At 38.8% G+C, this 26738-nt stretch overlaps 1 protein-coding gene across 3 annotated transcripts; it reads right to left on the bottom strand.

The window, feature by feature from the left end:
- Positions 1–314: 314 nt before the first annotated feature.
- Positions 315–26738, bottom strand: ZC3H7A (zinc finger CCCH-type containing 7A). Of its 3 annotated transcripts, none has more exons than XM_032703563.1 (23): positions 26684–26738; positions 21481–21584; positions 20256–20295; positions 19297–19494; positions 18642–18800; positions 16871–16951; positions 16748–16789; positions 15900–15927; positions 15094–15374; positions 13222–13429; positions 12317–12381; positions 11393–11585; positions 9624–9785; positions 8837–9033; positions 8508–8605; positions 7335–7516; positions 6739–6815; positions 6078–6211; positions 5602–5707; positions 5048–5156; positions 4073–4206; positions 3562–3725; positions 315–2358 (listed from the first exon to the last, which is right to left on the bottom strand). In XM_032703563.1, exons 2-23 carry the CDS (start codon positions 21546–21548, stop codon positions 2169–2171), a joined length of 2916 nt encoding a protein of 971 aa, XP_032559454.1. In that variant the 5' UTR covers positions 21549–21584; positions 26684–26738; the 3' UTR covers positions 315–2168. The 3 variants fall into 3 exon arrangements, 2 of the variants coding, with proteins under 2 accessions (XP_032559454.1, XP_032559453.1); XM_032703562.1 differs by lacking the exon at positions 26684–26738 and adding an exon at positions 26022–26230; XR_004359850.1 differs by lacking the exon at positions 26684–26738 and adding an exon at positions 26022–26238 and having other exon boundaries at positions 2039–2358; positions 4073–4222.

Below are 26738 nucleotides of genomic sequence, written 5' to 3' on the forward strand. Positions count from 1 at the left end.
CGCTCCCGCTCGCACACGTCTCCCACCGCCCGCCCGTGAGCGCCGGGCCGGGCCGGGCCGGGCGGGGCGGCCCTTCCGCCCGCCAACCCGCCGCCGCCACGTCCGCGCCCCGAGCCCGCGCGGGGCCCGCCGGGAGCGCGCCCGGCCCGCCCGGCCCCGGGAAAACGGGAATCGCTCTGGGAGTGGGATTGCTCTGCTCGCTTCCCGCTCCCCGCAGGGCAGCGCTACGAGTCCCGGGATCACCGAGGGAATAACCCCCGAGCCCCCCCGGCAGTTACTCCCCACCAGCCCCCATGAAAGATTTCACACCGGCCTTACGGAACGAGGGTTTCATGTTTTAGTATTTTTTTTTTTCCCTAGAATTACTTCCAATGATTTACAGAGCACTTGTACAATTAAACAATGAAAGCATAAAATTGAGAAAAAACAATTCAGAAAGGCACACGATACAATCAGGTTTTGTCACACAAATTAACAGCGTCCACAGTACTCTTGTCTCACGCTCAGTTTATTACAAACAATGTAAAAAAATCAGCACTGCAGCGGGTGGCGTTTCAAGCACCGAGAGCTCGTTTGTCTGCGTCCTACGCTCCAATGCACCGCAGCCCAGCCTGTGAGGAGCAGTCACTTCCCAAGATCCCCAAGCCATGACTGAAGCACAAGGTGTTGGTTTCATAGTTGTTGTGCTTTCTGTGAAGGGACACAGCATCCATGTCGTGTATGGGTAACACTGAACTTTGGTTCAACACCTTTTACACATACACAATATCTGCTCAATGACTACATTCAAAACTACTGAGGTCATTCTTAAAGCTCTTCTAATTATATAAGGTCAGCCAGGAACAGAGAAAAATACTCTTGAGAGGAGGGAGAAACCAGTTATGGGAGGGGGGAAAAAAAAAAAGAAACCTAGCTTTAGCTATTTTGAATGAGTTACTGAAAACAGTTTAGTTGGGGGGGTGGGGGGGAAGAAAATCAGCAAACACACAAAGAAAGCAGAAAGCAGTTTATCTGCAGAAAAGCCAAAACACAACAGAAGCTCCAATGACTGTAAAGCCCAAAGGCTCATCAGTCAGGAGTCACCTCAGCCCCTGAATGGTTTTCCATGTCCTACACTCTGCAGGAAAGGCAATGGGAAGCACCATCCACCTTCCAGCTGAGGTAGTGGCTCATGCCCACATCCAAGGGCTGAAAACGTGTCCCAGCACCACATAGCTCCAAACTGCTTGTCTACATTGCAAGTTATTGGCCATTTCTGTTACTGTAGTGATGCCATGAGTTAATGACAATACAGAAAACCGCAAACAAGCAGCGAGCGACACAAATACCAACTGAGTAAACTTTTAGCTACATGTGCTCAAGCTTTTGCTAACTGGCAAATAATTGTTTGTTTGTACAAAAATCTCAATCCTGAGAGGCTACATGCAGAAAACAGCTTTGTGTAAAGTTCTCTTTATTACAGGCAACATTAGTCCATACAATAATACACAATACTGACATACAAGTGTAATCTTTCAAAATCATCATTTAAACAGCAAAGACCAAGAAACAGAATTTTAACTACTTCATTTTCAAAAATTAATACTTTTTTCCTCCCAAGATCCTTTTTCAGTAAATTATATTGAAACATACAAATAGAGAAAAAATACCCATTCAACATATATTGTAGTTAAATGGTTATTTTGTTTAAAATCTTTAATAAGAAAATCCTTTTTAGCAACCTACATATAGATAAGTAGCAAACTTTGTTTTAAACAAATCCTCTCCATTAAAAGATCTGAAGAATTTTCATCCATCATTTTCTTAGCTCATAACACTCTGTTTTGCAATACCTTGATACCTTGAAGTTTTTCAACTGAAGGTCTGAGACTAGGGGGCTTCCTAGATATTATAACCACTCTTCCCCCCTTCTATTTCCTAACTTTCTGTCCAACAGAAGGTGAGTAAGCACATAATACTTCAGATTTTTTTTAATCACCACTCTGTTTCATGAGAGCATAGACAGGTCTGCTCAATCCCCCTAAATCTACTATACTTTGCTGTTCAGGAGGAACAATATATGCCAATAAAAGCAGAAAACCTGCAGCTTTTCTGTCACATGCTTTTGATTATTGTCAAATTTTCTGGTTTATGCTTCCAGCTGATAACATGTATGTGTCATCTCTGTATTAGTTTAAATCTTTAAACAAAAAACTATATTTTCCAAAATCATTATCACTGGGAGCAATCAAGTGGTCTTTTCTTGCTTTGCTGAGCTTCATTCTTAAAACTTGTCTTCGTTCTTCCCACTCACGGAGTTCAGCATTTCCATGGGCAAATTTACAGTTGTTTCCTTCAGTGCAAGTACCAGCGATATATCTGTTAAGACAGATTTTAAATAGTGTTTTCATAGAATTATCATGATCACTATTTTGTCTATATTTTCTTCAGGTCATGTTTTTCAAATACACTACATATTAAGGACAAAAAAACCTTGGAAGAGTATTTACTTTTACAGTGATATTAACTCTGTTTAAATTTAATTGTATTTTACAGAGGACAAGACATGGCTCTTTTCTTTCTGTTCTTCATGCTCCTACTTTACTAAGTAATTTAATGCTTGAAACTTTCAAATTCATATTAATGAATACCTTATCATTTAACTCACTAAGCTAAAGAACTACGATTGATTAAAAATCCAACTAATTAATCCTTGTTAAATATGATTTTAGAATACTCAGTATGACTTGGCATGCCAGTTTGTATTCACTTTACACTGCATATTCGAGGTCTGCTATGTTCAAAACATCAAATACATTTAGAATATTACTTAAAAATTTAGCAAAGGGGAGTGTGAGCTTCCATGCAAAGACTGCAAATGAAAAATAACTGTGCAATTTCTCAAGATCTCTAAGGCACTCAAAGTCTTTAACTGGAAATGGAGTAACAAGCTGAATAACAATTCAGCAAACTGAACCTTTAACTCCAGAATGCCAAAGTTTTTAGCCTTCCAAAAAGATTCCAACGGTGGAAAGAATTTTCAACAGATTTACAAAAAAGTCTTCTGCAGGCAGGTAAACAGGCTGCATTTAAGAATTAAAGGGAGCAGCAAAACATACAACCAACGCTGGGGAAAACCAACAGATCTTGGAAGTTCTCTTCAACACATTCAAGATGATTTCTTCCCACACATCCAACAATGATTTCTAATAACAAATACTCGATTTTAACAAATTCAGTTTGATGCCAACATTTCTACTTGCCTTAGAGCGCCAGTGTCACTGCCCAGCAAGGCACTGTTCCTGTGCTCTACAGGTAATTAATATGCAGCTGCCTGAGTACACTCATAATAATACCAACAATATTCATTTCACACAGCTGCCATGAACTTTCAACTCCACAATTAGGCACCTTGTCACTCCCTGAGTTCTCAAGTACGTTAAAATACTGTTAATTACTTAATTTCTTGTTGAAAGATGTACGCAAAGCAACAAATACTAGAAACTTTGTCAAAACCAGTAACTGCCTCAATTATTTAAACTGTCATTTGTCATCATTTTTGCCATCTTACAAACCACATACCTATCACAAATGCTAAAATATCCAGTTGGAAAGCGATACTGCCAGCAGTTTTGATCATCCTCAGTGTGGAAAACCTTCTCTTTATGCTTTTCAGAAGAAATGTGACCCTGCCATTGCTTCTCACTATTACAGTTCTTCCCACACATCCAACAATGAAAATCCACCTGTTTTACAAGGAATTTGAAAACAGAACATTGAGAATTCAATGATTTAAGCACAGAAATGCTCCTAATACATTTTGAATGCCCTATGTTGGTCTGTAAACTGTTGTTTACCTAAAGAGATACAGTTATTTAAACAGTCACCTGAAGTTTATGATCTCCACTGGCTTTAGAAGAACTGCCTCACAGTGTCAGTGAGTGTTTGCATTTAGTGTAGCTAGCAATGGACTAAGGAAGCACCAAGAAAATGAGGGCAACAACATTAAGTTACTGACTGGGGGGAAAAAAAAAACCAAACAATAAAAAAACCCCACATGCTTGGATTTAGGATTATAGCTTTGATTACTTACTGTGACTTCAGCATAGTCAGTTGGCATGTGAATTTGCTTCCCATTTTCTTTGTTTGCCTGAGCAACTGTATCATCTCCTTTTTCTGTTTTTTGACTTTTTAGCCATATGTCATACAACTGCTCCAAGTCTTGAACTAATGAGAGCAGAAGCTAAAATAAGTAATTAGCAATTAAGGCAAGAGTTTGAGAACACTAGATAAATGACTGAGTTTGCAAAGCTTAATTCAGTCCCCACCTATGGTAAGAAGAAAAAAAGGAAGGAAACAAATGTAGACAGTTACACAGTTTAGAGATTAAGAGCCAAGAGCAACAGGAGTCTCTGGCTACTTACCAAGACCCTGCTCTGCCTACAAGGAGGAAAGCAAGACCTGTTTCTGAACAGGGACCCAAGGCACAGATAACAGCTGTGCTACTGTGTATTGATACCTGAATTTCAAAGTACTAATATAACACATGCTACAGTTTTTGGTAAATTTAGTCTGCTTTCTTGCAGAACAGGATCTCATCATTTATGTCATTTTTACTTCTGACTTTTTCTCCCAGTCACACTAATGGGATAACAAGTCTGCAACAGAAAGTGAATGATAATTCCCAGTAAATACACCTGGGGGGACTGTTCCACAAAGAGTTTTCCCCACTATGTTTTCAACAAAATTGCACACATGGCAATATAAAGTACAAACCCCAAACAATATTGCTGCAAGGATCAATACACTATTCTAAGACACCTAAAAAACCAATAGAAACTATTGTTTAAAAAAATCAAGCAACATCAAGCAACAAATATACAATACAGCTATTTTTATTTAATACTGGTTTTGAATACCCAGTCTGGGTTTATTCAAATTAAAAGGGCACTTGCAAGGTTTACTACAAAAGACAAAGTGAAAGAAAGTAGATTAAAAAATAATTGAAATACAAGAATGAAAAGCATAACAGTTAGATTTACATGTTGGAATCTACTCTTCTACTTACTGCTGTTCTCCTTCATATAGGTCCACATCTCTCTCTCCTCAGGACTGTGAGCAAATGAGCAGTTTCCATCATACTGACATTTCTTGCCTGAAGCAATATGATTGCACAACTGGAACATGAATTTAAAAAAAAAATCCTTATGAATATAAAGTAAAATGGATGCTAGTAGAATTTTTTTTCCAGCCTTGGCTAGTGTTTCTCCTTCCACTCAGACATTTATATCACACGAAAAATAAAACCACGTTTATTTTATAAAAAACTCATTTCTTGGAATTAGAAAAAACAAACTGCTGGAAACAAGTATTATGACTGCTTTTTGCCTCCTACCACGTTACCAGACCCCAGAGATATATAAATTACCTCAGAACTATTTACTTCCACTCATGAGAAAGGGCTTCAGTAGTAACATGTGAGATCAAGGCTTTTCTAAGGCTGAACTTAGAAACACGATGTACATATTCCCACCAGCTCCCATGGGAATTCCTGCAGAACTGACGAAACCAGCCCCATTACTCTGTTTTCTTAACCAAAACATTAGTTTTAGGTTAACATACATCAAATTGCAGAGGCACTTGTTTCTTTGCAGGAAGAGGACGGATGGTCATCCACTTCTTCCGTTCATTAGACATTACGAGCACCACACGGCGATCTTTGGTCCACCTGAAAACCAGACACATTCAGGGAAAGAAAATACAGTTAAAAAAAGCCCCACTGTGTGCACAGAAGCAGAACCAGGAGAGCTCAGAAAGGTTCTCTACAAAGCTTTCACCATATATTTGAGATTTAACTAAGTTCTGCTGAAACGTGGCTGAAACGGATCGTTCAAAAATAAAACCAAAACCCAAACACAAAACACTTTTGTAGCCACCAAAATGTTTCTCAGTACCAATTACTGACAAGCCACAAAGAGATGACTGTTCTACTTCGATATGTTTTGGGTTTTTAATTCCTTGTATGACTCTAAGAAGCAAAAAAGTTTCCCAAAAGAGGTTTTAAATCAGGAGAAGTTTCACTCTTTGATCTTACTTACGGGTGTCTGGCCTTTGCACTACAATATTTTTTGTTTCTGTCTGGCTCATTAACTTGACCATTTCTCCAGCACTGACCACAAACAAACTTCATCTTCAAATTAAGTGATCCATATTTCATTTGGTTCCCAAGAATCTTAAGCCAAAAAAAGAACAACAACAGTAAAAGGTATTTTGCATCTGCAAAGAAATCCATACATAATTATGAATTACCCCCTACAGCACAAGTTTACAACACATGTTGGGAAGCAGGTATTACTGCATGCCTTCTCATTTCAAACTAGACATTTCTTAACATATGCATTTTTTATTTAACTCATTTCTGATTTAGGTATATGTACCCTGAAGTTGTGGTAATATATACAAACTAAACACATAAAAGTCCTCCATATGGAAAAGATAACTGCCCCATGGCAGCTGACTTTGAAATTATATTTATGTTTCATGTTCCACCTACAACAGAATAAGCAAAGCAAAAAAGGAATTGCATAGCAGCAAAGCAGGCATTTTAGTCTAAGTGAAGCAAGTTGAAGAAAGTCTACACTGAAAGACACTATCTGGAAATCATTAAAAAAAAGTAATTTCTAAAATAAGCTCCATACATTAAAAAAGAATTATCACCAGAGTCACTGCAGAATTAGTTGAATGGAAAAATGAAAATACCTGTGATCCATGTGCACTAGCTTCCATGTTCTGCCAGTATTTCTTTGATTCCTGAACAATAGTATCATGTGAAATACCTGTAAAGGAAGGGGGAAAACTGCTTGAGTACTTATGACTGTTGTAGCATTACAGACACACTCAAACTGGAATGCAACTGCAGCCTCAAAGCTTTTATCTGTTTTGATATATTGTATAAATATTTACACACTCATGTATCTGTGTATATCATGGACACACATTTACATCCATACACACAAATATATATACTTAAGGATATCACGAGGGCCTCCAAAACAGAACTATCGTATGTATCATCACACAGAAAAGCAGACAAGTTTTTTAAATTACTGACTGCTCACATAAGTTAAGGTGCATCTTTGAGTAGTCCTTTAAACATAACATACCAAACCTGTCATGACCATGTAATTATAAAAGCTGCACTGTATTATGGACCACAGAAAAACTCTCCAAAACCCAAGCTGAGAAACACCAGATTGCTCCTGCCTGCTTCCTGCCCTGATCCCAAGCTGCCGATTTCACAGGGAGTCGAGACAAGGAAGGAGTGGCAAGACAATGAAGAGTAAAGCAAAACACACCTGTTTCCTTTTGCATTATCCAGACTTTAAGCTCCACCAGACTGTGAGCATAAAAGCATTTATCCTCTCGCAAGCAGCCATAATGCACCTCGTGCCTGCACAGGTCAAGCTGACATCGGAGCTGGAAAGGGCGGATTTTGGAATATTTCACCATGGTTTCTCGCAAACTGTGGACAAGGCACCTGTTTTGAAAACAGCCAGTTTTAGATATTTCTTAAAATGACCATCCCTCGTGACAGATTATTCAAATGTCTTTTAAACACTTTTTATTTGAAAGGAGAAAGTCAAAACACTTTCCAGGAGGAGGTCACATCGAAGGGTCATTTCTAGGCCGAGTAAACAAACATCACGGAACAGCTCCTGTGAAATCCAGAGGTCCCTCTTCTGCAAAGCATTACTGAATTCAATCCAACTGCATCACTAGTTTCCCAGAGGGAAAGCATATCTTGTCCACTTTGAAGTACATATCCTGATCTAATTACTAACATAATACTTATTCTTTTGTAGAACACCATTGAAGACAGAGGTGATGCACTGCAGTAACAGCCCAGCTCTTGCAGCTGCAATACAGGGAACTGGAGTGCAAACAAAGCAATTCAAATGCTCCCACTTATGCATCCCTCATATAAAAATGTAAGTCTCTTAATTCTCCAAAATTTACTTAATACGATTACAACAATAACTTAAATTATTCTTTAAAGACACTTTCCTCACACTGTTTTTTTATCAACAGAGTTAATAAGGACTGTGGTCTATTTCATTCATTGCAATCAAGGTAAATCTGTTCTTAACTGAGTTAAAACTGCAGCAAAATAAGCAAAGTAGATCAAAGAAAGAGAAAAAACTTATAAATTCCTATATTAATTTAACATCGCACATCTACTTACATCAGAGCAGCTACCCAGCTATTAAACTGACACCAAAACCCATAAGATTCAAAGACAAGGGTGGGCCCCTCATGAATCACTGATAAAGAAACAGTTCACTTTAGTTTAGTTACATGAGTCAACCCTTGTTTTGTAAGTCTCTCTTGCCTATGCTGCCAAAGCATTACAGTCAGTTAGCAGGGAAGAGAAGTCAATCAACAGGTAAGAAATGAAAGTCAGTATTCAAAACTGCCCTAAACCCTTTGCTTTTAATTTGAAACTTATAGAGATGGTATCTCAAACATACTTGTTATCTTCAAAGTCATGCATAGCAGGGTGAGAACAAGAAGATGAGTTATCCTTGTTCCTTTTGCTTATTATTCTGGGTTTGTGATCAAAACATTTCTGGAATACAAAAAAAATAATTATACAATATGTATTGCATACATTTCAAAATATACCTTACCTCAAAGATTTTAACAGATAATTCATCTAGTCTTTAATGTAAAGCTAATCAGGTTATGACCGAACATCCATTTCAAAACTCACAAAATAGGCATGAACCAAAGCATTTCTTTCCGGGTAATTTTAGCATCTATTGTAATTTTTATTGTGTTATTAGAAATCAAGCAGCACCTCACAAAGAAACATAAATAATCCGTGATGTTCCTGAAGAAGGCGGGACACAGTCAGGCTGATCTTTGCACTTCCCCCAAAAAGAGCCTCTCTGCTGAAGGCTCCTTTGCGCTCCAGCGTCCACACGTCGATCTCCTCCTGGCAATAGGCAAACGTGCAGTGCCCTGGATACCTGCACTCCTCTTCAGCAGCAACATCTGAAATGCCAACAGCAACTGTGACACTGCTTTTGTAAAGACTTTTATTGGAAATTCATCTCGAAACCTCCACCATCTCCATTTCAAATGTTTTTAACGAAGAAGTCCCGTGCATCAGTTTTAAACGGGTCACAGGACCTGATGCTGAATGACTTGATGAAAATGTAAAACCTCCAACAACTATCCTGTACCAGTCTAAGGCAACAATGCAGAAAACCCAGAATGCCCTGTGCTTAAACTAAGCTGTTCATCAATCCACAAGTCATCTTGCTTACATCATGAGTAGATGTTCATACTGCAAAAGTCCAAGAGAAAATGCTTTTTTGTTGCTCTTTTTAAGAGTAATCGCCCGGCACTTGAAAGCAAAATTATTCACAATGAAGAACAACACAGAAGTACAGTGCATGTTCTCTAAATAACCACATTAACAGCCAAAATAGGGCTCTCCTTTGATATTATAAACAACCCTGAACTTCCTTCTCCACCTCCCATGAGCAAGAATGAAACTTCATTCTATACCTCACTTTGGAGAAGCTGAACTACATTACTTTGAGTGGGGGCATTAACATTTTCCTCTCTGTAACACATACCTTTACATATATGATATGGTCCCACATACTGTGTCTTTGTTGGTCTTGGACGTATTTTTTTCCATGATTTATCTTCCGAGTTTTTTATTCTGCCAATTAAAATATCCTTCTTACATTTATGTTCTAAATTGGGATGGTAAGCGTAATCCAATAATTTAGGACCTGAAACAATCACAGAAAATTGCTTGTATTTGCATAAATTGCAGCAAATGGTAACACACTGGCACAGAAGCCCAAAAGCAAAGTACATGAACACACTGAATAGAATTCCTACTCGCACCAGCAGCTCTGAAGAACCAGAAGTCATTACCCATCATGTTGAGCAGAATAGAAAAAAACCCAAATACTTACAAAAGGACCAGTCTCAGCAAGAAAAAACTCACAAGTTATTTTATATTTGGGGAGGGATGCTGTGTTACAACCTGAAGATTACTCTGAGACAGCAAACTGCTGCATTTTTTTCCAATTCCAAAGTATACATTCCCATAACAACAGTTTAAAACTTAAATTGCTTCCTTATAATAAGTCAATGCAGATGAATTCCAAAGATCAGCAAATGGCTCTCTTAACCTTCGACTTTTATTTTATTAGAACAGGGACTATGTTTAGAGACAAAACACTGTAAGAAGTACACACATGCCAAAAAGATAAATGCCCATCCCAGAACTTTGTGATTTTGGAAACAAAAATAAGCCTAGCTTTAAACTCTGTCTTTAGGATGATGCCAAATGAAGACATCAGGGAGAGAGTCTGAAGATGAGCAATGCTCAGTGAATTTTGCTGTTTATGAGACTGAAAAAAACAGAGTATGACCCAGTTTCTCTGACAAGATGATGATGGAACAGTACAATTTCAAAAGGTAGTAAAAGCAAGAGACACTTAAAGGCTTTGATAGAGATGGAAAGAAACAGAGGAAGCAGATATGTTGACACAAAAAGTGAAGCTAGGAACATGCTAAGTATTTTCACAAATGTTTTATAGCTCCTGCTTTTTGAGAATGTGTCCTATGGTTTTTCAAACATCACTTCATGGATTTTTCTTGTAAAAATAATTTTAAACTAATACAGAAGTTCTTAAAGGTGCAATAGTCATCCCCTAAATGTCCCGATGCAATTCTTTATTAGTGTATCAATATCAATTATGCCTATAAACACAATGCTTATATTTAAGATTAGTCTTAATAAAAGCTATTGCCTTTAAAATATGGCTCTGTTTAACAGCAACAGCTCAGGCCTAAAAGATTAGTTGTATTAAAGACCAATACTGGTTAAGCTCCTTTGAGTCAATACAGTGGAGTTAATTATTACAAAGGTTTGGAAGCCTCACGATTATCATTTAGAATTAGTTTGAAAGAACGATAAAACAGATGGGATGTGCAGGTTACCAGGTACTTTGAACTGCAGTTCAATTCCCCATTGCCAATCAGAGAGAGTATTGCAAGTTTTGAGCAAAGGTGTCACTCTTCACAGTACCCTGGGGTTTGGGAGGAAAGCGAATACAGAATGAGAAAGACCTCACACACAGGCTGGGGAGAGCGTGTGGGGATTTGGGGTGGGTTTAGGAATCAAGAATCTATTAGGACAAGAAAGAAAGACAAGAAGAAAGAAGATAAAAGTGGTTGAAATATTTTAGCAGTCACAAGACAGTGCTACATCTGCAAAGAACGAGTCAGGATTAACATGGTTTAGAAGCCAACAGTGGTTTATTATGAACATTTCAGCTTTTTCATTTTAAAGAAATCAAACCAATCGAGTCCAAAAGCCCCTTACCTTTTTTGACAAAACATAACTGGCAGGCCTGTCTTAGCTCATGTGTGCCTTCCAATGGGTTTCTTCCCCCAAGTGCTGAAGATACAGGTATATTAGCAGTTGTACTGCTGAAAACATTTGAAAAGTCATTTCTAGTTTGGCCTGCAAGTCCCATGTAATTTTCGGACCCAAACAAACTATTAGGACCATTTATCTGTTGAAAGAAAGTATATTTTACTCGATCCAAATAATTTATTTATCTACAATTCAAATTTAACCTACTAAAATTATCCTTCAAAGCATAAAAAGACTACCACAAAAAGATCATAATAGAAACTTAAACACACGTCTAAGAAGGGACAGGGAAGTTTTACAAAGGCTGTTTACACAGCACAGATTAAGCATAAAACAATACCCAAGCAGGTACAGGGAGAACAGCCCTTGTCAGGTTAATTATTACCCCATCCTGGCTCACAGGGGTGTCACCCCTCCCCATGTGATCAGTGCCAGCAGCACAACTGCAAATACACAGCACGACCAGAATACAGAGAGCAGAGAGATTTCCAGACACAAGGTGGTATCTGCTCTCTTCCTGTACTAGGACAGTTCTTCAGGATTCCTACTATTTGGCATTCAGATCATAAGAGATTTTAGATTGGTGATTTAACAACTCAACAGTATTTTACAGCAACTTCCTAAGAAGGGAAAAGTGGCTGTGACAGTATTCAAAATTTGCATATATAAAACTGTAAATTTTTTCTTGTGTTCAGTTACTGCTGCCATGAGCTCCTGTGCTACTGTTTTCCAAGCCAGAATCCTATTTTAACACTAAAAGTGCCTTTTTATTAAAAATAGAAACTTCAACTGTAAAAATTCGGATCTATGCAAAGCCTCCAAGGTGTTAACATTTGAACTGATGTGAAAGAAAACATGAAAAATACGTACAAACAATGGGGAATTATTGCTGCTAAGTGTTGGTGTTCCATCTCTAGAAGCTGAACTTGAGATGTCTAGAGGAAAATCAAGAAGTTTTAATTATATCAGTACCCCAAAACATCCCATGCAAAAAATTATTTATCATTCCTGAGAAGTATCAAAGGTTTTTTGACAAACACCAAAGCTGGGGTTTTTTTGCTCTGATAAGTTTTTTTCAATTATGTAAAAGTTCCTTGTAACCTCTGGGCTGAAAAATTACTATCAGCAGTAGCTTCACAGGCAGATGCTGAAGCAATATGAAGATACCTGTGCAGTACAAAAAGGGTAGTGAGATAAGCAATATCTGACTATGAAAGAATGAGGTGAAAGAGGGTTAAGAGGATTCTTCTATTTTAAGTTTTATTTTGTAACTCTGGCTTCTTTCTAAAGACAACATGGTCCTGTAACACTGGTAATTAGAGACAAAACTCTATTTCATCTTTTCTAGTTCGCTGACTATTTACATCTTATTTCACATATCTGATTTCACTACATAATTATAGTCCATATGGTTTGAATCTGGTATCTTTTCAGAGTACATAGCTATATTACCCTTTTTGTAACTCTTGTTTATTGCCAAATCATGACAAAAGGTTTAAGCTGCAAGGACATCTTTGTTTAAAAAAAAAAAAAGTTTGAAAGAATACTCTTTCTTTTTTAAACTCATTCACCTGAAACAAATAAAGTTACACAACAGATATAGAAAAACTGAATAGAGGGAGCTTGGACCCTTATGCAGAGACCCCAAGGAAACAAAAGTTTTATTTATAAATATTTCTGAATAGTTGTGAAAACTCATTTGTTAAAAAGAAAAGCCAGCTGGCTCGTGCACAACTCTCATCATAAAAGGTTAAATATTAAGGCTTGTTTCTTACCTCTTTTTGGGTCACTAATTGAAAAGGTGCTTAAAGGTGAACAAAAGTTTTCCAGTGAAGAAGCCAAAGGCTGTGAAAAGATTTCTGAAAGAGAAGGTGAAGGAACAAATCCTGCACTAACTGGCAGCGTCCCCAGCAAAGAGGCAGAGAAAGGAACACTGGGAGCTACACTCCCTGCAGGAATAGGTCCTCTGGCTCCTGTAGTTTGCTGGAAAAAAAATAAATTTAAGAAGTGTGTTCAACACCCAGCAAAAAAACCCTCAAGAACACAAATCTGCCACAGTATTTCTTTTAGTAAGGTTTTTGCAAAATTTTTATAAACCTACTGAAAAACATCAATGAAAGGCACAGTACAGTACTGCAAGAGCTACCCAAGAGTACCCAAACACTAAACAATGCCCTAGTGCAAGGCATTATCCATGGATCAACCACTTCAAAGGTTTAGTTACCAAACCTTTCCTAACTTACTAACATATTTGGATTCTTTAATCCATCAGATCAGAGCTGAATTTCCAAATTACATTAGAAACACAGACAAAGTGATGACTAGGAAGAGACAGAAATCAACATTATTTTTTTCTAACTAAAGAGAACATAATTCAAACTTTAGTACGGCAAAGAGTCAAGAGTTAGCTTTGAAATAAATCCCCAGATACAATCCAATGGTAACACGTTCTGCAAAGGCCAGGTCATCTTCTTTCCCCCCATGAAAAATAACTTATCCTTCTGTACACCCTTAGGAAGGACATGCCAAATGGGGAAGTTTCCCCTCCCTCCCTCCTGCCATCCCTGGAGGTTGACCAAGTAGGTCTGCACAGAGTTTGGCCCATGTGAAACTCCCTCTGTTCCCCAAGTTATCAGTCTACAACTCCCTCAAGATTCCACACTCCACAAGCCTGCAGTTTGTCTTGGAAGACTGCATTTCCTTCTGGATTTCACCATGGCAATCTTCCTAGGATGTGCTAAAAACAATTACCTTCTACGTTTTCAAAATACTTTCTGAAACACAAAGTGCATAAACCAGAAAATGAGAAGCCCGAGCATTTTTGATTTGAAGATTTACAACCCTATATCCACAGGTGACTGAGGAATTAAAATCACAACTAATTAAAGAACTGAATATGCCACAGCCTCATTTAACACTGCAATACTAGTGCAATGCAAAATAAATACTCCAAATGACTGGCAGGGCCACAGCAGGGAGCCAGTAACCTGCTAATAAGTTCAGACATCTCTGCTCAACAATCAGAGCTCTCATTTTGACTGACAATTGAGGAACACTGTTCTGTTCTAGGGCTGGATTGATGGTGTAATTAGGAACAACATTTCATATAACTAAATTTCTTTAATATCTCTTCTAAAAATATATAGAAGTCTCATGATGGCCTATTTCTGTTTAGCCAGGAGGTGGAATCTGGACAGAGCTCTGATTGCAGAGATACCAGTGAGAGCCCCAGAAGGCCACAGCCCAAGTACTTCTGTCCTGCAAAGCTATTTGCTTCTATTTAACTATAGTTTCTACAGCTACAGGATGAGCACTCCAACACACTCTTAATGTTCTAAGTGAGGTTATTTGCACAAAAACACCCCAAAAACCCACACTAGCCCAGACTTCAAATGTTCAATTCACTTTTCACAGTACTTCCTCTAAGTAGTATTGGTAGTAGCTAATAGTATTTCTGCAGTAGTACTAGTCCTGATATCTTTACAGCCACATTTACAAGAATCTGCATCTGAAAAATAAAAAAATCAACCTATGTACAAATACAGCTCCATGTAACCAGGAAAGGTAACACACACTTCAGCACTTGCCCACTTGATAAAAATACAAGATCCCACTCATAGAAGAAAACAGACAAAAAAAAGTCTTACCATTACACTTTCATCTGGATCAGGCACAGAATCAAGTAATTCATCAAGTTCTTCCCCAATAATTATATCTCCATCTCCACAATCTAAACATGCTTCTGGCATAGGGAAAGAAACATTCCCTCCATTTGCCAACACTGCAGAAGGCAAAGGGACCTTTTCCATTTGAAGAGGCATAACAGCAGATAGAGATGGTACAGGAACTGGTGACACTTTAGACACTTCAGAAACAAAGTTTGATGAAGAAGCAGCAGAAACCATCTCTTGCTTCTGGTCAGATAAATCTGAAACAAGTAAGATGGGAATGACTGGAATCTTTGTTCAAAGACATGAAAAGATCTTGCATAACTTTTATCCTGACAGTGTGGAGAGAGAGGGAGTGCAGAAATGTGAAGAATGTTTAAGGAAAACCACATTAAATGTTTTTAGCTGCCATCAGCTTCCAGTTCATGTGCACCTATGTCTCAGTGTTTATCTATCACTCAAATGAAGAAAAACAGGAAAGGTTACAGACCTGATACTTTACTAAATCTTTGGCATATTCTCCCCTCCCTGTTCTTGCAAGTTAAAAAGAACAGTATGGAAATGATCACTACAGGAGCAGCTACAATCATATCAAGTGGAGGAGACCAAAAGGAAATTTGCTCAGCCGCTTAAATATAGAGTTTTAGAGATAAGCAGATCAGACTTTTTACCACAGAACTCTCAAATGACAAGATGAATTTTCTTCAGACGTTTCCTAACAAATACAATGAGATATGTATGGCATATTTAGCTTCCTAGCATTGGTATTGTAACACCAGACTCACCTAACTCAATATCTTCTACAGAAGAATTCTGTAAGCAAGAAAAAAAAATACCTCTCAGCACTTTGTACAAAAGCCATTTAAACTTTTCAAATACATATTTACAATGAAGAACGTAAGGTCTAAAATGCAGGTTTCATAAAATCTGAAATTTATGAACTCTAATGCAATTTAAGGGTCAAATAATTTTTTAGATAAAGCATCCATTTGCAGACTGAAATCCACTCACAGTATCACTAAAAATTTGCAGCCAACCAACAAAAGTAAGAATGATACTTCAGGGAATGAAAGAGTCTAAATGGTATCTTAAATGAGCTGTTCCTACGTTTCCTCATTCATTTACAGCTAAATTGTCTATGTTCCTGTGAAAGAAGTCTGTAAGAGAAAGATTAACTCCTCTTCATTCCTGCCATTCAGACACATTACAAGGAGCAAGACAAACTCAAGTTTAGCTGCTAATGAAGGTCAAATTTGGACAAATCCATATAGTAAAAGGGATTTTATCCCAGCAACCTTCATTTTGATAATTGTCAACAGTAAAATAAAAAATAAGCACATTAACTATGCTCTTACCTCAAGACATTAAAAGTAAATATATGCACTGCACTGGATTTAATATTTTAGATAACATTGATTCTACAAAGATAACTTGAATGATAACATTATGTCCCAGTCTGCCATAATATACAGCAAAACTGAACACAAAGATCAACAGAACCCTAAAGACCAAGATAACAGCTTCTCATATAAAATGTCAATAGCACCATTTTCCCTTTATCACGGTGAAATTATGAAACAATTATTCCCTGTAGTTTACAGGGACAGTTTCCCTGGACCATGTAAAACCTTACCTGAGTTGATAAATCATTAGAAACTGAATTTGAGGAGGGTGGCTGCAAAGAAAAGATACTTTCATTAAACACAACCTTGACATCAAGAGAGGGAAACCTTACAGTAAAATGTTAAAATCTTACCTTTGCTCTTACATATGCTTTCCTTATTTTTAACCCTAGTTTTTGAGCTAGTTCTTGGGTAAGCTTAATCACACTTTCATCCTAAAAGACATAAATAAAATTTCATCATTTACATGTACTGTCATGTAGCCAGGACATCTGTTTACATCTCAGTCTATATTCTGCAAGATCCTGTATGCAGGATGTCTCTTAAGGCAGCTTTATTCTTTCACAAACACATGGGACTAAAACCTAAACATGAAAAATAAAGCTACCCTCAAGCAAACTTACACCAACACTTGGAATTTAAAAAGAAAAGGACAGAAAATGAAGAGTATCCTTTTTCCCTATTTATCTGAATTTAAAATAAAGATTTTTCCAAAACGAGAGAAATTCAGAGAAGTGTTTTGTTGGGTTTTTTTTGTGGGTGAGTATTTTTCTTTTTATTTGAGGAGGGTGTTTGTTCTTTGAGGGGATGGGGTTTTATTTTATCATTTTAACACAAATTGAGGGCCACATTCCTGATTAACATATTAACTACTACATGACACTGATGAATATTTAATGAGAACTCTGTATTTTGGGAGTAATTGCACCACACAACCAGAAAAGCTGAGTTAAAAACATCATCATATTTCACTTTGTCCTATAGTTACAATAGCTATCCACTGAAATTATTTTAAGATTTAGTATTCAGATCATGTCCCACAGCTAGAAAAAGCTATTTATAAAACTTATATAAAGGCATATCAACCTTAAGCAAAAACATTCAGATCTGGAGGTGCAAAGTGAGGATCCAAAGTCCAAAGTTACACAGTCAGATAAACTGCTTGTGTCTTTGGAAACAAAACTGAAACCTTCTCTATATCAAGAGGCAAACCTACGCTCCCCAGTTTGTCTGCTCATGTCACCGTCATTTTGATGGGGAAAGGTGAAAAAGCAGCAAGTCAGGATTCTGTCCTGTGATCACTCTATTTTGAGCAAAGCATGCAAAGCTTCCAGCAGCATTTCAGTTCAAATCAGGGATGCATTTCTGCAGTGAAACCTCTCCAGCAGCCCCACTTGCAGCATTGTGGGTTGCACCGTGAAGGGTCTGAGAGCCACATCAGATTAGTTTCAGATTAGTTTTGGATGTCACTAAATTGAAAGTCCTGCAAGAATTGTCTTGATGCACCCCAACTCTTAAAAAATAACAAACAAATAAAACAAAAAAAACCCAACCCAACCACACAAACAACCACAGATACCAGACCTCACAGGACCAGGATTTCAGTCTACAGATCATCTACTCCTGTACCACACAGTGCTGCTAACACAGCCCCAGCCCAAGGGCAGAGGTGCACAGCAAGGCATTCACATGCAGGACAAGAATGTTACTAAAGGCTTGGAAAGCTGAAATTCAGTTATCAAAAGAATCAATATTGTACATTCTGATTATGGGGGGTTTCTCTTCATGTCGTTGAGAATTTTAAACGAAGAATTCAGTGGTTCTAGTGCTTGTTGCAAACACTCATGGCACTTGAGCCCCACTGCAAAGTGACTTATTTCTTTTGCTGAAAGTTAACACAACAAACTGAGCTTGGGGACTATCATCTCTACTCTCAGTTTTCACTTCCACAAGAAAAACTGCTTAGAGGAATAAAAAATATTTTACTCCATTAAAAAAACCCCAAACCAACAGAAAGAACTTCAGTGGTCTTGATATATTATCTGTTTCAAGAATATCTGTTTCAAATGATGTAATATCTGTTTCAAACCTTTAAAAATAATCATCAATATAGAATTTACCCACCTGTGGCACAGCAAGAGAACATTTTGCTACAGCATCATAAGCCTTCTTATACCTTCCCAGCTCATTCAAAGCTTTTGCTTTCCTATAGAGAGCTCTGAAATTGTTTTCATTCAATCTTAATACTATCTCACAGTCTTCTAGAACTTTTTCATGCAATCCCTAGGAGGAGGAAAAAGAACTAATCAGAACTATTATAATTGAAATAATGAATTTAACCTGTATTAGATGAAGGTATTGAAATACTGTAAAACATTCACCAAGGCTGCATTTATCAGTTTTGCTCAGTCACCAACTTAGGCAACTAAAAACAGGCAGGGCCATCATTTATGTAAAATCCACCAGCAGTTACAAAGACAATTTAGCTTTTTCACAAGAACCATCTTGTTCTGCAGAGAAAGCAGCAGACTCAGGTGCAATCAGCAGTATAAATAGATAAAAACACTGTTCCATCAAATTCCAAGCCTAGTATGACTCTTTATGTTAATATTCTAGTATTAGTAACTAAAAATACCTCAATCATACTTCTGAAAAGAAGAATTTCAAGAATGTGCCAATGTGATGATTTGAAACGTGTCAGTCTTCAAACCACCACCAAGAGTTTTTCACTCTTTAAACTTTCTGGGTCTTCCCACTGCCAGTTTGGACAGGAGCTTACCATGTTTGAAAAGCACGCTATCCTGTTCACGTGCAGCTTCTCTAAAACATCATCAGAAACGTGGATTTCTTCAGAATTAGCATAATCAGCAATGTTTATAGCTTCTGTGTAATGGCTCAGTGATCCCCTCCAGTCACCCTCCCGATACACGTCATTTCCTTCATTAAAAAGGTTTCTAACGAGGTCTCGTATAAATAACTGGAACAAAGAGAAGGAGCACTCGTCAACAGCAGTTTGTTGCTTTTCTTCCACGTTTCCAAATAAATTTTTAAATAAAAAAAATTACACTTGTAGCCTCACGGAATCAAAGTGAAACACAAAACTTTTGCCCATATTGGTATTTTTCTTCTGACATTTGCCAAGACAATCTCAAAGATGTTTATATATATATATACATATATATATGTTCCATACATTCTTTCAGCAAGCAGCAGCCATAGCAACTGGCAAAGAAGAAGTACAGAAGGGCTGCTTTTGCACAGCAAAAGGATTTTTTAATCTAAAATGTGAACAATTGCATTTTTATCTAATATGTTCTCAAATTCAACGAAACCACCACTGGATTAAGAACTAAGAGGATGAGTTTGAAAATACAAGCCAAACTCATAACACATACAGAAACAAAACATGTTCTGAAGGTGTGAGTGAAGTCCTTTAATCTCACTTTTGCTGTGCTACTCTGAACTTTACTTAGAATAGCACACTGTTTTATTCAATTAATGTCCCAAATTTATTCCCAACACCAGGAGAGAAAGACTTCACCTGAACTTCTGTATGAGTGAATTCAGCACCCCCAAATATCTGAATACCTGTTAGTAGTCTTCCAGTTCCCATACTAAGACTTTTTAAATTACCATTCATACTATATCACTAATTAAAGGATGACTAAAACCAAGAGTAACTGTACTAAGATAGGTCCATGTTAAAAACCCTTCTGGCAATTAAAGTCATTTCATTACCTCATATTGTTCTTGCGTCCCTGGATAGGGCAAAGTAGACCTAGAAAAAAAATCACAAACTTTATTTATTATACATGTTGCTTAAAAGACAATCCCATTGGAGAATGCTGGGTCTCACTAAAAGCAGCCTCTCTTCCTCCAACAGGCCAAACTCTAAATTTTGCCCATAGCCTGCCCTGAACAAGGAAGGGAGCTGTGGGTGAGCTCTGATTAAAAAACTGTGCTTTCTTATTACTAAAGACTCACTTTCTGTTAAAGTTACAAACTCAGTCTGAACTCTGCTGTTCAAAATGTTTTAAGGCTCTGAATGATTTGAGAGTTTTAGACATCAGTGTTGTTTGATTAAAAACAATTTCCTTCCTCTCCTCCACTGTGCAGAATCAGATTATACATGAGGAGAACTGCAATCTTCTTGTAAGTATTATAAAATGACAAATTATCTGTCACAAGAACACATCAATTTTAATTAAGTCATACCAATGACACTACAGGAATTTTAGGAGATCTTTTGTATGACATGCAACAGAGACTTTCTCTAGCACAAAAAAGAGGTATTTATTTCTACCTTTTCAGGAAGAAAAATAGGAACCCTTTCCTTTTCCATATAGGTTAAGTGAGATTCTGTTTCTAAATAATTCTTAAATGCTCAGTTTTCTTTTTTTTTCTTTTTTTTTTCCTCCTTTCTCTAAGAATGCCTTATGTGAACAATGAACTAGTGTGAAATTTCACAATGATTTTAACATAATCAGGACCTTCAAAAGAATTTGGCATTGACACAAATGAAAGTTAACTACTAAGATGATTTTTCATTAGGTTATTTTTCAGCTCCAGAGAGCTGAAACACTTAGGTAGTGGTGAGCAAACCCATCCCTTTCAGTAGCAACCTAGTCTTAGTGCAGCTTTTCTCAAGTGAAGGTGGATTTTCAGGCTAACAACATTTTCCACTCACAAAAAAAGATTAAAGGCTGATTTTTCTCAAAGACAGAAAAGGAATAACCTCCCACCTTCAATCTGCTGTGTTTAGGAACAAAGAGGGGTTCTGTCTTTTCTTAAGACTGCTCCCCATTTAACATGTGAGTGTTTGCAAGTATTCTGAGGAGAAACACAGGTCCTTCTCCTGTCTCTGCTGGTGCTACACTAAAAGGACCTTCCCAGAGCTTTCCATCTCATATATATGTATATAGAGGTGAATGAGCATACAAGAATAAAAACCACAAAACCATACTCTATAAACTGGAGTCCTTTCTTAATGTCCTGTTGTCTAGTGCTTCTCTCTTCCGACACATTGGACATGTTATCCTGAACATCCACTTTTCGGATATGCCACTCCTCAAAAAGGAAGAGAGATAAATGGCTGTTATAATATGTAACAGTTTGCACTTGGCCCAGAAGGATCCAATCTCACATCAACACTGAGTCCATCAGACAAAGATGACACTGCACCACCACAGCTGCAGAGAACATATCCAAGAAAACCCTGACGGACACTGAAGTGCCCCCAGAGATCCAGGGAGAAGCCCCAGGTCAGAACCAACACTCTGGTCAGTGCCCAGTTACACAACATTCCTACAGAAAAACCTTCTTCCAACTTCTAATTTATCTTTGGTTTCCACTTATCTACTCCAGATGAGGCAGAGTCATGTCAGTGAAGCTCCCCCAGACTACAGGCACAGCTTGAATGCATTACTGCTCCACCCAGCTGAAGGTCCACACGGGGCCCTCTTAACAGCTTCACAGTTCTTTTATTTGCTTGTTGAAGTAGAAATAAAAATAAACTCAAGATCCTGGTGTATTTATTAATAAAACCCAAACTGATGAGAAAAATACCAGTAAGTCTAATTCTAGAGCCTCTCATCATGACCCCACCACTGAAGTGTAATTAGAAGCAAACACTACTGCTTTAACAGTATTTACCAGCTGACCAAGGTGAAAGCATTGGACACTTTACCAGTAGCAAAACTACCTATTTCACTTGAAAAACTGAATTACTTCAATGTAATTCCACATCATCAGCTTGACATTTCAATTTAATTTGTCTGAAACAGTGATTTTTTTTTTTTCTTTGTGCCTTTAATTTGCTGGATTTACAAATACTTCAGTTAAACAAGCTAAAATGATCTGTATAACCCTCAGGATAAGGCTATTTGAAGTGTGCTGTCACAGCATGTGAGCTGTGGAGTTAGCTATTAGTTCTCTAAATTAACAACTGACAATGTAATACCTTGCCACTCAATTTGGACAAGTATTAAGAGCAGCTTTACTAATTTCAAGCAACCCCAAAACTCCACCCCAATTTGCGAAGAAATGAAAAAAGTCCAACACTGTAACAACTGCATATATTTATCACCTCTAGCATAAACATTAAAGAATGACATATCAAACTGGAGAACGTGCAGATCCAATTTCTCCACAACAATAAAGTTAATGGAAATGTTACAAAGTGGCACCCCATATTAAAGAATAGAGAGCAAGTGATGAACGTATGTGAGTGCTGAAATTTATTATTCGAAGCAGTTTTCTATTTTTTTCCTTCTCATTTGCATCCAAAAGATATTCAGGCAAAACTTATCTTTTCTTAAAATACTTTGACAGTCACATTGCCCCAATATTTGATGATTTTGCAGAAGACTTAAAATTGTTTGATAGCACCTGTGACAGTATCTCTTTCACCCAAATTATCCTTAAATCCTCTCAACCAAAAACACATTAGACTCAGTTATATACAAGGCAAAGAACAATCATGTTTTGACTTTTAATGTCATCCATCCACTTTCCAAGATAAAAAACACCACCTACTTAGCAACAGCTCTCCTCCATTTGCAGGGACAGAATTTAAAACAAATAAACATATGTACTTACATACATTTAAACAGATTAAATGGTGATTTGTAGCTTGTAACTATTACCAGAAAAGCAAAACCTGTACTACTGCTTTACTCTTTGTGCAATTCCCTGAAAGGTACAAGCTAAAGGAAGGAAAAAATAGTATGTGAGCTGAAGGAAAAAAAAAAAAAAGCAAGCAGACTAATGTATCAGTAATTAAGGTCAGAGTCAGAACTGATTGTTTTATTAAATGCAGTATTTCTCCAACTGCCTATGTGGCCATGACAAGCTCCATTTACTAAACCTAGTAGAGATTAAAAAAAAAAAAAAAAAGAGCTGCCTAAATCCCAACATGTTAAAGAACAATTTATACTGTTTCATCTTTATCACAGGCTTCAACTCATCCTGTTTCACAGAAGCCAAGTGACAGAAAGTCCACTGCCAGGAGCCAATGGCACCTTCTGTGACAGATGCTGGTCCAGCTACACAAACAGGGGATAGGAAGGACAACAGGTTTGGGCCAGCTCAGGGGGACAGGAATCCCTCCACTTCTGTGACACAAAGCCACTTATGCCTCTCATCGGTTCCTTGCTTTCCTTCCAGCACAAGGCAAGACAGTTCCCTTGTGTTCTGTATTTTGGCACTTCTGAGGCATTCAAGATACATTTTAAAGAACATTCCCAATATTTAGCATGTGCCACGTGCCACATTCAGGCACAGGGGCTTTGAATGCAACAATTGCCAGATTATCTTGCAAAGCCAAGATTGATCTGTAGAACACAAGTGAATAAATTCAAACAGAACGCAGAGAACTGAGTTTTTCTGTAGAAGGAATACAGGCCTTGGTTATTCTAAAAAGCAAGGTCACACTGTATAAAGCTTGTCCAGAGAACAAGCATCTACAGTTTGCCATGCACACAAGTTCCCCCAGTTGAAAATTCAGTCCCAAAGGACAGAACTGGGCAGGACTGATCCTTTCTCCTGCTGCACACATTTAGCAGATCACTTATTTGGAGATAAATTGAGAACAGCAGAAAAATGCATAACATCATTCAGGGACCAGAACTACCACCCCTGGGAATTAATAACCTTCAGCTGACCAAGTAACTCAGTTATTGTTTGTTATAGACATTCACGGCTCCAGCTATTACAAATATTTCAAACAAGTATTCTTTGCACCTTCAGGCCTAAATGCTAAAAACAACTGGAAGCCAGTGGTCCTTGCTGCACTTCCCTATCCACAGAGCTGAAACTTCAAAAACAAGTGCAGTGTATAGATGTGTTCTTTTAAGATAGAGGAGAGTATCCTCTTGCCATGCATCACTGAGTTCACTATTAACACAATTACTGGGTTGCAGAAATCTCAAATTGGATCTTTGTACAGTACAAAGCGCATTGAAATTTTTATCATGATTGCTGTTGATAGATCTCTATCAGCCTCAATGGTTCAGCTGAATTATGAACCCTGACAGGGGTGCAAGTCTAGTGGAAATCACTGCGAACAAAGAGACCTCTTTCTGTAACATCAGCCTTTCCTACAGAGTCAGAAGGTAACAAACCCAAAATATTAAATCCACTCAGTCAGAAATTATCTACACCATCCTATATCAAAACTTCAGAAAGAAGCTGTGAAAGCAGAAGCCTGTGTATAAAATAAAACCACAAACAGTTCACCAATGTTTCCATATAGGAAAACTGCACTCCAGAGGAGAGAAGTTACACCCTGGGTCCCAGAATAAAGGGGACACTGCAAAGAGAAGAGTAAGATCGAAACAGAACAGCAGGAGTGAATACATGACCAAAAGGCAGGCAGGATAAATCCCTTTCACCTATAAGAAGTAAAAGCCTCTCTCTCTGCTGGTACCTCCTGCACCAGCAGCAGCAATAAGCATAATGCATTCAGGCAGCTGGATCCAAAAGCTATTTACATGTAATTCCCACCCCAGGGGCACAGGAAAGCAGGCCCGTGCCTTGGCAGAGGCAAGTGGGAAGTGGCACAAATGCAGCTACACCCAAACTGCTTCCTAGAGAGATGCCACTGACACAAACATCTCCACTACCACCAGCTCCAACCCAGCCAAGAATCCACCTGCCCATCAAGCACCTGCCCATCACAGAATAAGCCTGACCCAAAGTAGACTTGTCCAAGCCATTTTATTGCCCAGCCTAACCCTCTGACAGTTTGAACACGTAATTACAGATAATAAACGACAGTGCAAACCAAAGCATGCCTTACAGAGATTGAAAACTGCTCACCAGACTTGGACTGGCACCAAAATAAGGAAGGCAAAACAGAAATCTCAACGCAAAATCTTTATGGAAACAGCTTCCTCAGACAGCCAAAGCACAAAAGATTTTATGTTCATGTTCATGCATCACTGGGCTGTTATATAAGAGACTTCAAGCATGCAAGATGCTGGGGGAGAAACAGGAAAAACAGTACACAACACACGTTCCAACAGCTCTGAGTTAACTCCTCTGCTTCAGATAATACTTCTGGTCTCAGCCACAGAACTCTGTTATGTCAGCTCAAAAAGCCACTTAATAACACAGTTTTTATTTCTGAAAAGAGAAACGAACTTTTCTGTATTCAAAAGGAAATATCTGAATAAAATGGAACTGAATACATAGCAAAGGTTTAACACCTATTCATTCCCCGCTCTTTATTTACCTTCAGTATTTAGTTGCATTTCCTCCCACTCGCTCCCTACCCACAAAATAATAAGATACTGTTCGAGGTTTGCTTTCAATTTTCACTGCTTTGCTACATTTTTTCTTAAATTCACGTAAGAAACAAGAGAGAACAAAGACGCTTTGTGAAGTCACTTCATTTCCCCAGCAGGAAAATTAAGGAGCAGGGCTGGAAGACTTCGGTTTACAGTTCCTTCAGATATTTTAATACAGAATAGATCCAAAAAACAAGCCGAAGAAGGAGCATCTTACCAACAAATCCAGATCCACCCCCAGGATCTACACCGAGATGACCTTTGCTAACCAACTCTGACGACCGCAATCGACAATATTTGAGTTTCGCTGCCTGTTTCGTTTCTGAGGTTGCTTTGGTTTGGCGTTTTTTTCCACTTCCTGCAATACAGTTCTGACTTTCCGCACCAGAACACCCCGGGCCGCCCGAGCACGGCTGCCCCGGGCCGGGGGGGACAGAAATCACCGCGCTGCTGCTTTAGCGCCCAAACCCCCACAGTCCCATCGCGGGGGCCGCGGGCACGGGCCGGGCACGGGCCGGGCACGGGCCGGGCCCGGCCGCTGTCAGCGCTCGGCCCCGCCGGGGTTGGTTCCAGCCCCGGCGCAACAGGAGCGCTCCCGCCCCGCCGGTCCCGCTCCCCCCGGGGCGCGGGGCCCGCCCGCCGCCTTTGTGCGCCGCGGGGCCCTCCCGGGGCCCGCCCGGCCCGGGCCCCGCCCGGGGGGACACACGGCCCGACCCGCGGCCGCACCTCGGCGGGGCGCGGCGGCACCGCGGGGACGGGGCGGGCGGGAGCGGCTCCCCGCGCCCGGCGCGGGGCCGCGCGCTCGCCGGGGCGGAGGGTCCCGCGAGGGTAGCGGTGCCTGTAGGTGGGGTGCGTGTCCGTGTGTCCCCCCGCCCGTACCTGCTGTGAGGCCGCGGCAGCGCAGCGGGAGGCGGGGCGGGCGGGGCGGTCGCGA

The sequence above is a fragment of the Chiroxiphia lanceolata genome, chromosome 16 (assembly GCF_009829145.1).
Source record: "Chiroxiphia lanceolata isolate bChiLan1 chromosome 16, bChiLan1.pri, whole genome shotgun sequence".
Lineage (NCBI taxonomy): Eukaryota > Metazoa > Chordata > Aves > Passeriformes > Pipridae > Chiroxiphia > Chiroxiphia lanceolata.